Below are 12,977 nucleotides of genomic sequence, written 5' to 3'. Positions count from 1 at the left end.
GTGACACTCGTTGTGTATGGTGGGGGGGACTCGTTGTGTATGGGGGGGGACACTCGTTGTGTATGGGGGGGGGACTCGTTGTGTATGGGGGGGGGCACTCGTTGTGTATGGGGGGGGGGACTCGTTGTGTATGGGGGGGCACTCGTTGTGTATGGGGGGGGGGACACTCGTTGTGTATGGGGGGGGACACTCGTTGTGTATGGGGGGGCACTTGTTGTGTATGGGTGGGGGACACTCGTTGTGTATGGGGGGGCACTCGTTGTGTATGGAGGGGGGGACACTCGTTGTGTATGGGGGGGGGGGGGACTCGTGTATGGGGGGGGGACACTCGTTGTGTATGGGGGGGGGGACTCGTGTATGGGGGGGCACTCGTTGTGTATGGGGGGGGGACACTCGTTGTGTATGGGGGGGGGACACTCGTTGTGTATGGAGGGGGGGGACACTCGTTGTGTATGGGGGGGGGGACACTCGTTGTGTTTGGGGGGGGGGACACACGTTGTGTATGGGGGGGGGACACTCGTTGTGTATGGGGGGGCACTCGTTGTGTATGGGGGGGGGGACACTCGTTGTGTATGGGGGGACACTCGTTGTGTATGAAGGGGGGGACACACGTTGTGTATGGGGGGGGGGGCGATACTCGTGTACAGGAGGACACCCCTATTCGTTCCATAATGGTTTCGACCTGTCACGTGATGTTCAGGGCTCACATTGATTGGCCAACACACGAAACCCCGACTCAATATCGACGGTGGGGACAGCCAATTTCAAAGGCCACAATGCACTGTGGTGGTGGTGGTGAACACGTGACGGCGGTGAGTCCTTCATCGACAACGTCACGAAGCAGTCCTCAAAGAGCTGTACGCGGCTCCGGAGCCACAGGTTTGCCGACCCCTGCCCATGGTAAACTGGACTTCCATGGTAAACTGAACTCCCATGGTAAACTGGACTTCCATGGTAAACTGAACTCCCATGGTAAACTGAACTCCCATGGTAAACTGGACTTCCATGGTAAACTGGACTCCCATGGTAAACTGAACTCCCAGGGTAAACTGGACTCCCATGGTAAACTGGACTTCCATGGTAAACTGAACTTCCATGGTAAACTGGACTCCCATGGTAAACTGGACTCCCATGGTAAACTGAACTCCCATGGTAAATTGGACTTCCATGGTAAACTGGACTTCCATGGTAAACTGGACTCGCATGGTAAACTGAACTCCCATGGTAAACTGAACTTCCATGGTAAATTGGACTTCCATGGTAAACTGGACTTCCATGGTAAACTGGACTCGCATGGTAAACTGAACTCCCATGGTAAACTGAACTCCCATGGTAAACTGGACTTCCATGGTAAACTGGACTCGCATGGTAAACTGGACTCCCATGGTAAACTGAACTCCCATGGTAAACTGGACTTCCATGGTAAACTGGACTCCCATGGTAAAGTGGACTCCCATGGTAAAGTGGACTCCCCTGTTGAACCCGCGCCCCCAACCCCCCCCCCCCGACAGGGGTGTGCGTGTGCTCCTCGCTGGCCTCGCTCGCGTGGAGCGTCGCCGCCTACCACAAGACCCTGCGCGACTCTCGCGACGACAAGCTCCCGCTGGGCTACCGCGCCGCCGCCGCCGTGGCGCTCTGGCACCTGCTGACGGCGGCGTCGCGCGCCCTCGCCTTCGCGCTCTTCGCCTCCGTGTTCCAGCTCTACTTCGGCGTGTTCCTCGTCCTCCACTGGTGCCTCGTCACCTTCTGGGTGGTGCACGCCGGCACCGAGTTCTGCGCCTCCAAGTGGGAGGAGATCCTCTGCGACCTCGTCGCCGGCGTCGCCGGCACCTTCTGCTGGGTCAGCGTCAAGGGCGGCCCATCGCGCTGCCGCCTGGCGGCGTTCCACGCGCTCGCGCTCGCCGAGAACGCCGCGCTCGCGCTGCTCTGGTGGTTCTACCGCGACCGGCGGCTCACCGACGCCTACGCCGCGCCGGCGCTCGCCCTCGTCTTCGGCTCCTTCGCCGCGGGCCTCGGCTTCATGCTCGCCTACTACGGCTGCCTCCACCCGAGCCGGCCGTGCGCCGCCGGGCGCGCCGGAGACGCCGGCGAGAAGGGGAAGTGCGCCGCGGCGGCCGACGACGGCGGCGTAGCGGAACCCGCGCGCACCAACTGCTGCTTGTGCTGCCGCGACAGCGGCGGCGGCGGTGCCGGGGCGCGGCCGGGGTCGTCCGCTTCGCCGGTGCCGGCGAACGGCTCGGCCGTGGGGGCGCCGAACCCCCGCGCCGCGCCGCAGACTCCACAGTCCAACGCGTCGGCCCGAGCCGGGACGGGCGCCACCACGACGCCCGTGCTGACGCGGGCGGGCGGCGCTCCGCCCGCCGTCGGCCCCGCCGGCCCGGCCGGCGGGGCGGCGGGGGCGACGATGACGGCGTCGGGCCCCGCGCCGGAGCAGACGCTGCTGGTGCTGCTGGACACGTGCGGCAGCGCCGGCCCCATCTTCCAGGTGCGCGCCGCGTCTCGCCCGCCCTCCGCCTACTGGCCGGTGCTGCACGGCGCGAGCGGCGTCGGCGTCGGCGTGGGCGCCGGCGGCGGCGTCAGCGTCAGCGGAGTCGGCGGCGGCGGGAGCCCCCACACGCCCTCGCGCCGGGCCGGGCACGGCGGGGGCCGCGGGCCCTCGCGGAGCGGCCCGGTGATCCGAATCGACATGCCGCGGCGGCGCTACCCGGCGTGGGACGCGCACGTCGTGGACCGCCGGCTGCGGCGCAGCATCCGCGTGCTGGAGAGGGCCACGCCGGGCGTGGTGGCCGTGCGCTACCAGGGCGACGCCGCGGCCTACGAGCTGGCCGAGTACGAGACCACGGTGTGACCGCCGCTCGCCGAGCGGAGGGGTGGGCGTGGCCATGCTGGAGAGGGTGAGGAGGAGGAGGGAGCGGAGGGGCAGTTTTGGGGTACGCAGCGTGGGAGCCAATCGGGTGCGAGTTCGTCCGTGAGCCCACCTGGCCCCGAGCACCGTAGCTAGAGCTCAAACCTCGTCTCACTCGACGGCGAGCTGCCAATACAGCACTAGGCCTCTCACTAATTCCAAAACCCTAACCGCACTTAATCCAATCGAACTGCAGCACCTAAATTCTGACCGGCGAGTACCAACCAGCTGCAAGTACTTGCCGTAGCCCTAACGAATAAACCAAAAAAATATAGTACGAGCCATACTCCAAGCCGACCCAAGCAGCTCACTATCCACTGGTGCGGGCCCCTCCCGATGACCCTGGCAGCACCGCGAGCCCCAACACCTGCGGCACTGAACTTGAGGGCCCTTCTCGCTTCATTTTTTATTTTGCCGAGTTCACTTTGCTGTTGCCGGCACTGTAAAAGGTCTGTGACGAAGAAATGGTGGTCAGAAGGGGGTGGGGGGTGGGGGGGGGGGGGGAAGGGCATGAGGGGACGACCTCCCGAATCTCAGTGGCCTGAGTTTGCCTTGGCCCGTGCTCCCTTGAGTGCTGGATGGTGCTTACAAGTTTTTGCTGGCACTTGTCCCCCGTAGCCAGTGCTACGGGCGGGGTTCCAGTCTATTCATCGGGTGATGACCAACCCCCCCCCCCTCCTTTTGTTGACTTCACACAACGTCGAACATTCGAGAACGTCCCCCTGCTTCAAAGAGCAATGCGGCCGTGCTCGCCTCCATTTGGCGGCTCTGAGCCAGTGGTGACAATTCCACGTTCCTATGGCAGGGACAAGTCTATGCGTAGAACAACTGCTGTTTGGGTGCCCCGCAAAAGAGTGGTACCCATTTTATGATCCCTGGGATGAATGATGATGACGATGGGTTTGAATATACCCAAGACCAGGATGTGCACTTGTGCGGTTCCGTTTGCGAGTCGTGTGCTCTGATGCTTTGACATGACACAACACGTCCTGGCTCTGTTTAGCCTTATGGATTTAGCGACTGTTGGGGCGAGTGCTGTTAGCGAGCGTCTGTTTAGGGCCAGCACAACACCCGACCCTCGTGCGAGTGGCTGGCGGTCTGGCTGCAACCACACAGTAGGTACTGCTGACAACACACACACCACCACACACACCACACACATTACACCACCATACACACCACACACATCACACCATACATATCACACCACCACATAAATCCCACACCACACACACACATCGCACACACACGACCATACACACCACACGCATCACACGCACATCACATACCACATAAATCACACACCACACACATCACACACACCACAAACACCACACACATCACACACACACCACACACAACCAGCCACCTTCACTTTACCAATGTTGATGTCCATTCCCCATCATCAATTACTCATTTTAGGCTGAAACAACCTATAGGGGGTAGGTCCGAGCCAGCTTCAAATGTAAATTGCGCACTGAGGGGTGATTGTGGGTGTGTGTGTGTCATTGCCGGGAATCGAACCCGGTGGTTTTAGGACTGGTGGCGAATTGTGCTCAGAAAGTATCGGAAACCAATTCCTACCCAACCCCCTACCTCAGTGTTCTTCATTGCAAGGCCCGCGGGCCACTGGCAGCCCCTGGTGGCCTTTAGTGCGGCCCCTGACAGGACACAGACAGATGTGAAAAGGCTCCCTTGCTGGCGGTGTGGTGGTGGCCCTCACGCTGATGATGTCTTATCGGCGAAAGTGGCCCCCTTCGGAAAATTGTAGTGAAGAACACTGCCCGACTTTCTGATGCACACCCAGCCCATCTGTCAGCGAGCGAGTTTCCAATCAGCTGTTCGGTGCACGTAAATGCTGTTTAATGGGATTAAAACAATGTTCGGGCAAATGTATTTAATGGATAAAAGATTATACCTCTTTTAAAAAATGTAACTTACAACTCAATAGCGAGGCGAACATTTGCATATCCCTAATTGTTTATTTTTGTTTCGTTTGTCATTTTAAATGATTACATGTTGAATGCGTCGAGCGAGGACGCGGATAATTTACCATAATGTGTTTCTCGTGAAGCGGAATCATTTCCACCCCTCCACCCCCTCTCGTATTTACCAATTTAGACGACTCTCTCAGGGCCTTCTCTGCTTTAAAGGAAAACCGCAGGGACGTGCGGCAGCCCTCAGGGTGGGGCCCTTCGCCTCGCCGCCGTACCACGACTTGCGTCACAAGCAGTAAAGGTCACGTGGTTTCCGTTCGGGGTGGGGGGGGGGAGGGGGACATGTTCACGCGAGCGACGATGCCTCGATTCGTTGACGGACGCCGAACGCTACGCTCACGACGCCGCGCTTAGATTCCGCACGTACGAGATGTCATTTGGGATGCACGATAGGCTACGTGAGTGCGTTTACCTGTCGGGTTATTGGCGCGACGACGACGCCGCCGCCGCCACACGAGACGCATGATGCTGACGAGACGGTACAAAGCGAGACACGTCGTACAAACGAGACCGGGACAAGCCGTGTGGGCGATACGACGAGGCAGTGCGAGCGACACAGTGGAAATGAGACGGACGCTACAGATTGGACAGATGACACGGCATGAACAATACAATGAAACGAGCCAACACCAATGAGACATGCAATACAAAAGGGGCGGAATGTACGTGAGAGACAGCACAAAGCGAGATGGTACGAACGCGATGAACAATATATAACAGGTCCTTAAATCGAATTGTCGATGCCGAATCATGATAACTCGTCGAATCGCAGAGCTGATTGAATTCATTGCGCGCCAACTCTCTCAACTATTTCTCTCTATCCAACCGGAAACCCAGTGGCTTGAGCACATTGATGGATGTTGTTAAAGGACGTTGAGGGACGTTGAGGCTGACACCAAATGGAACAACTCCCACCGTGGCACACATCGCCAATCCCTCTGTCCTGAAGCTCGCATCCACGCGCCACGCTGGGGCAAGCAGCTCGCTGCTTGATGCGATCGGTTGAGGGCCGGCCAAAGTCTTTATGGCTCCATTGTTTCCGTGGCACAAGCCAACTGAAGTTGACCCGCCCGAGTCGACGCTCCTGGGCAAGACCGCCCCCGTGCCAGTGCCAGGCACGCGGGACCGCGAGGCCTCAGAAGTTGCTACGTTCACGACATAAATGTAGGCCCTCATTTATGTCGTCGACGGAACGCCGCTCTCCCCGCCCCTCCCCCGCACCCACCGTTCCCCACCCAGTTTTCAGTGGTAAAATCACCAAGGCCTCATTGGTGGTGGTGGTAGAAATATGCGTTTAGAGCAGTGGTTCTTAACCTGGGGTGCACGCACCCCCTGGGAGTGCGAGATTCACATTTCTGGGGGTGAGAGACACGGACAGATTTTTTTGTTCGAAGGTAAATCGTCGAAACACTAATTAAGCACGGTCACGTTAAGTAGAACTTACTTTGTTTCATCAAACCCTTTGTATTTATTAACATTGTATTTTTTTTTTACGATCGAGAGCCAAAGGGGTGAAAGGCTGCAGTAAAAGGTTAAAAACCACGGGTTTAGAGAATGTGGCCGCTGGAAATGTCCACGTGGTAAGCCACTTGGTTGAGCTGTCATTTGTGGCCTGGTCGCTTCTGAAAAACAGCTCATAGCCCAGTGGGATTTACCTGGTAAAATAAAAAAAAAAACAATTTTCAAATAGTTTACTTTCAACGCTGCATTTTCTGCTTATTTCATTTACGATAACTTTTGGTGGAGAAAAAAAAACGCAACTGTGTTTTTTTTAATGCGTTAAATAGCAGCGCCTTGCCTGTTTTATGGCGAATAGGAGCACACAGCACCTCCGTGGATGTGGAGATTTGCGACTCCTGCCAGGCATTGGTGGAAATTTCAACTTTGCTGTTCGTTTTCAACCAATGGAGAAGCGCGGCGCGGGGTTTGCTTCGGGGGGGGGGGGGGGGCGGCGAGCGATGTGGGATGGCGGACGTGTGGAGGGGTGTTCGGTGCAGAGATGTCACTGAGATCTGAGACGTAGGGAGGGGTGGAGGTTCATCGCCGACTGGGCTCACCGCCACCACCACAATTCTCACCCCTCCAACCCACCGCCACTCCCCTCCCCATCACTCTCACCACTCCCCACCACCATTATCACCAGCACCACCACCACCATTCTGACTACTCTAATCCACTATCACTCCCTGCCACCACTCTCACCACTCCCCACCACCACCACCATTCTCACCACTTTAATCCACCACCACTTCCACCACTCACCACCGCCATTATCGCCAGCACCATGTCCACTATCCCCTCGTGTGCTGTGCCGGCCTTCATAAAATGCTCCGATAACAGCCCTTTCCCGAAAAAGTCTGTTTAAAAGGCTATACGGGGGATCTTTATCTTTGCGCTCCATAACGTGCGCGGTCGGTATATTTCGTTACTTTTACATTTTCAGCAACTAAACGCATCGGAAAACGGTGACGAGTTACTGAATTCAGAAACCGATAACTCCTTTTTTTTGGGGGGGGGGGGAATAATTTTCGATTCGTTACGAAGCGACGCCTACTCGAGAGCCACCCACTGTCCCCAGGTTGCTGACAGGCCTCTCATTGATTTTGCTCTGATAAAATATGATGGCCGGACCGCGTTTTATATTTCAGCGCACGTGTGTGTGTGTGTACGTGTGAGTCTTGTAAGACACCCGAATTGGACGATCGATGAACCCACAGACAGACAGACAAACATCCCCCGTATAGCCTGTGGCAGACTGCTGGGGCAAGTGCCGTTAGCGAGCACCTGTGTAAACTGTGAAGCCGCCACGGCGCACGAGTGGGTGGGTGGGTGGGTGGCCAGCACCACGAGCCTGCCGCCGCCTTTGAGTCTTACCCAGTGGCGATGTTCACACACACCGCACCAGGTACTCATTTGAGGCTGAGTCGAACTAGGGGAGGGCCCAGGGCCGGTTCAGATAATCGTCACAGGGCGTTGTCCGTGAGCTGGAATCGAACTCGAGTCGCCGGGTTCGTAGCGCAGTGCGCTAATCGCAGCGCCACCGCTCGCCCCGCGTTTTATATTTCAGCTCACGTGTGTACGTGGGGTCTTGTATACCAATGAGAGCGAGGAACCCACGGAGAGACGCGCACATAGAGAGAGACGCACGGAGAGACTCAGACGCACTGACAGACAGGCACACGGACACACGGAGACACCTCCAGTTAGACAGACCCTAAGACAGAGACCCACAGACTGACTGACTAATCCGGAGTGTGTTCGTGTGTGTGTTTGCACGTATATATGGGCACCTAGTCTCACACACCGCACCAGGTACACACAGCACCAGGTACTCATTTGAGGCTGAGTCGACCTAGGGGAGGGCCAGGACCGTGGCGGGTTGGCGGCTGTTGTTGCACGTGTAAGTGAGCGGTGGCATAGCGGTTAGCGCACTGCGCTACGGACCCCGAGATCCGGGTTTGGTTCCTGGACACGGTTTCTGATCAGCGGTTACCATCAGCGGCGAGTGATATCTGAACAGTGATCAGCACTGGGGAGACAAAGGCGGTCACGCGTAATGCTGGCCACAATACTCACCCCATTGGTGCTCGCTAACAGGGCTTGTCCCACCAGCCTTGGTAGGCTATGTAGGGCATCTTTGTCTCTGTATGCATGTCCCCTCGCGTGGTGTGCCGGCCTGCATAGGTGCTCGCTAACAGCGCTTGTCCCAACAGTCTGTTACGGGCTATACGGGGGATCTTTGTGTGCGTGCGAGAACTGTCATGCATACAGTAAGTGGCACGGCACATGCTGTCTGAACCTGTGACGAGCCTCTTCAAGGTCGACTCGGCCTGAAATGAGCACCTGACTCGGTGTAGAAAAAAAAAAACAAAGTCAGCACTTGGGAGAGACAAAGGCGGCCGGGTGTGCGTGCCGCTCGCCCACACCAAGCCAGCTCGTGCGCCGTGCCAGCCTTTTTTTTAATCAATAGAATCTCGATTGCAGACCCCACTGCAGTCGATAGGCGACGGGGGTGGTCATAGAGTCGCTTTGAGTAATTCGCGTGAACTATTAAACGTCGCTAAACGAAGCCAAACGCGAAGACTTCAAAGACGGAGTCAACGACTCAAATTTTCCACGCGCGCTCCTGTGTGTGTCTGTGTGTGTACATGCAATAGGTGCTCGCTAACAGCATTTGCCCCCGACGGTGTGTTCAGGCTATAGGTGTGTGTGTGTGTGTTGGGGGTGGGGGGGGGATATTTGTCTGTGTACATACAACCGCGTGCGTTGCATATACGGCTGAGCGTATGCGTCACTGGAACCGGTGCGCCGAGTTCAACTCCCAGCCACGGCTGCGATCTAAGGACGGCGGCCGGGAGGGCAAAGTTCGATGTGAGAATCTTGTCTCGGGGCAACTCCCCAGTAGGTCGACTCGGCCTCGAATGATTTATCTGTCGGCGGGGGTGTGTGAACAGCATCAGCGCCGGGTGATACAAAGGCGGCCGTGGGCGTGCTTCTGGTCGCACGCGCGTGCGTGCGCGCGCACCACCCACCCCCTCGTGCGCCGTACCGGCCTTAATAGGTGCTCGCTAACAGCACTCGCCTCGACGGTCTCAATGACTATACGGGGCATCTTTATCTTTGTGTGTACAGTATATATATAAAATGTAGTGAATGTATATATTGTAGTGAATCTTTGAAAGGTGCAAATGTTAGATCACAAATTAAATGCGGGTTCCACAACACCTTCAAACGGCGGGGGACCAGCTTCTGAAATGTCATCTCTGCGATTACCGATTTACTGTACATTCTTTTATTCGACAAGTAATTTAACGTAATATCATATTTGGGGGTTTCTTTTAAAATGTAATCGGATTACTTTGTACTCTGTACTCTTTTTTTTTAATTGACGGACACGAACTCGGTTTTTGCCGTAGTGGGGGTGGAATGAGGCGAAGCGATTATGAATCGATTATTGTAGTTATTTTTTACATCACGATACGCGAATGGAATCGATGTGGGGTTTTTTTCTTGTTCGAGTTTATGTGCGTTGTCCGTTACGGGGTCCCGTGAACCCCTCGCACCCACGGGACGCTTCACCGCGATGTTAGAGTTAATAATCAATTCTTGAATCGAATCGTTCGTTGGCTCAAAACGCAACACATTCGTCAATAACACCGCGGCCTTACAACAAAATAATAATGAATAGGCGACGTTCCGGGCTCTCACCCTTCTTCATAGAACCATTGTCTGCTGCTGTCTGTTTTGTTTCCCATTAACGCAGACTGACGACTCCACAATGCAATTTTCAATTTTGTTGTTGTTTGTGTAATCATTTCAAAGTGTTTATTTAATGCCACACGTAATGCACAAACACAGACGATAATTATCAATCGGTACATGCTACGTAGCCTGTAATGCGATCACGCAATGGGAAGTGAGTGATAGAAGGGGGGCTACTCACGTCTGCTTTGTGGAGGCTGATTGCAATAATGCCTTGTTGCGGTCACTCAACTAAACTAAACTATAAACTCAGCTACGTGCTATTTTACCAGATAAGCTCTACTGTTATAGCTCATTTGCCAGAAGCGACCTGGCCACAAATGATGACCCAACGATGTGGCGGTTTACCATGTGGGAATTTATAGCAGCCAGATAAATCTAAACGCGTGGTGACGTTTATTCTAAATGTGTAGTGGAGGGAGGGGGGGTACTGGAGGACCCGGAGAAAAATCCACGCGACCACGGGGAGAGAGACACCGCAAACTCCAAATATACAGCAGGAGTCAGAGTTGGGATCGAATCCACGACCTCCTCCATATCAGGCGAGGGAGTTAACAGCTCACTGTCCAGGGAGGGCTCACGAAATGTGAATCACATTGTTGTTGTTTGACAACAGTGATTGTCTTACGTGGAGTGAAACACACTCCTGCCATGGTAATGTGGAATGTCCGCTCATTTATGAGCAGAAAGACACGCATTGAAGGGGCGGGGGCAGGAGTGTGGCGGGGGAGAGATTTGCTTTAGGCGACGACTTAACGAAGCGTCGATAAATCGATGTTAATATTGATCAAGGCTTTTTGAGACATGCGTCGGATTGCTTGTAATGTTTTAGAACTTAGATTGACCCCCCCCCCCCGTAACGTTGACTCAGGCGCAGCCCCCAGAGAAGCTGATACGTGCGCCGCAATGCTAAGAGAGGAGAATCGATTATTGGATGTAATTGGAACATTGATCCCGCGACAGTCAATTGAATTATATATTTACACACACACAGTATATATACACAGTATATATGTGCGAATCCATTTGGAAATCTCGCAGAGCGGCGCAACCCCCTCCGTGCTGGAGAACGGCCCGCGGAAGTGGCTGTGGCAGAGCTGCTTCCGAGATCACTTCAAAGGGGCTTCCGACACCTCCGCTTTTGAGACTTGCGTGCGAAGCGCTCGCGTTGAAGCGACGCCTTTTGTCGTTCGACGATGCTTTTGGGGACCAAGGCGGGCAGCATCTCTCTGTGTTGCTCAGCTGACGGAGTGGCGGTTTTGTCGCGAGGTCGGGCTGCTGTGTAAGCATGCCATGGCAGAGTCCGCACACGAGGGATCGGGATTGTAGGGATCGGGATTGTAGGGATTTTAACTTATCGGGCGGCTTTGCGGACATTCCTCAGCAACTCCAAGCGCCTGACGTTCACATCTCATCTCATCCATTCCAATAGCCTTGCTGCAGTCTAGCCAAGGGACACCCTCCCCACCACCCTACACCCCCAGTGGCAGCTGCCCCTGTGCGGCAGCCCAGGCATGCGAATGGACATTCTTCTCGCGGGTTTGGGGGACGGACGACGTTGCCGTTACGTGTTTTTTTCCTTCTCCAGTTTAATAAACAAAAAAAATGTGGAATAAATTCAACACGCGCTTGCTGTACCACACACCTGGCCACGTGACGAGTCCGATTGCTGGTCACGATTCCATTCAAGAATATATTGTTATTATTTTTACTATTTTGTACCGCCCTGTGTCGTTTACATTTTGTTCTACTTCTCCTTCTCCTCCTGCTGTCTCATTTATATCGACTCGTTTGTATCGTCCTCCCAGCGTGAAGGCAAACACGCACGTGCGAGGCCGTGAACACACCGCAAATACTCGAAGTGGCCACGCGCTCATCGATTCCACGTATCGTGAAATGAAATAATCGACTCCAGCGGTGGGGAGGGCTTAATTTTTTCAGCCACTTGCAGCTGCACGGGGGCTGATCTCCGGAAAATATTTCCACGGGAAAAGGGTAGGGGGAATTGTCGTTTAAGTGAGTTATGGTAAACACGCCATCCATGATAAATGAATACCTGATGGAGTTGTGATGGAATGTAATCGATTAATCGTGACGTGCGTACCAACAACCCCCCCCCCCCCCTACGCACTAGAGACTTATTATTAATTCTTAATATAAATCTTGACTTAAAGCTTTTGTGACTGCAGGAATTCATATTCTTTTGGTCTTTCGGTAATATTAACATAGCCACCTTGGTGCACTCGCCGTGGAGGATGCTCAGCGATCTTACATTGACATGCTAATTTTTACCTGGCAGCCCTTTGATTGGTGGAAAACCCACCACCGTCGCAGTCGCTGCCCACCACTCACATTGGCTGCTGACATTTGGGCTACGCCCATTTCAAACCTTTATAAACAGTTTCCCTTTAGAAGCTAACCCCCCTTTTTTATGATGACGACCGCTTGTGTTGCCATCGAAACGTCGTAGTTTTTTGTTATTTTCTTTGAGCCTATCTACGTGACTTAACCGAAAGACCCAAAGAATATCTTATTATTATTAGCGTACCAGACCATTCCGGAGTGGAGGCGGAGCATCAGTGAGTGACGCGACCCAATAAGGCACAAGCAGCGCTTGCCTAGTCGTCGCTACTACCACCAACCTACCTACTTGCCCACGTACCGACACGCGTCGCCTACCTAGGCCGTGTGTCCCGGGCTATTCCCACGGTATGTTGGGGCGAGATTGAAACTTTAAAGCGACTTTCGTTTGAGATGCTGTGACGTCACAATAGCTTGACCACGGCACGGGGGGGGGAGGGAATGGGGGCGGT

At 54.8% G+C, this 12,977-nt stretch overlaps 1 protein-coding gene across 1 annotated transcript in view; it reads left to right on the top strand.

Annotated features, from left to right (window-relative positions):
- The window catches only part of LOC116958132 (XK-related protein 7-like), a 57,450-nt gene extending 44,473 nt beyond the window's left edge, over nt 1–12,977 (top strand). Inside the window, exon 3 of the mRNA XM_076073638.1 lies at nt 1,512–12,977. Within this exon, the coding sequence (XP_075929753.1) occupies nt 1,512–2,848 (1,337 nt within the window). The 3' untranslated portion in view covers nt 2,849–12,977. The remainder of the gene's footprint in view (nt 1–1,511) is intronic.

Source organism: Petromyzon marinus, chromosome 3 (assembly GCF_048934315.1).
Source record: "Petromyzon marinus isolate PM22_M1 ecotype Great Lakes invasive population chromosome 3, UKy_Petmar_22M1.pri1.0, whole genome shotgun sequence".
NCBI lineage: Eukaryota > Metazoa > Chordata > Hyperoartia > Petromyzontiformes > Petromyzontidae > Petromyzon > Petromyzon marinus.
Note: the sequence above shows the minus strand (reverse complement) of the source record. Positions and strands in the feature narration are given on the sequence as shown.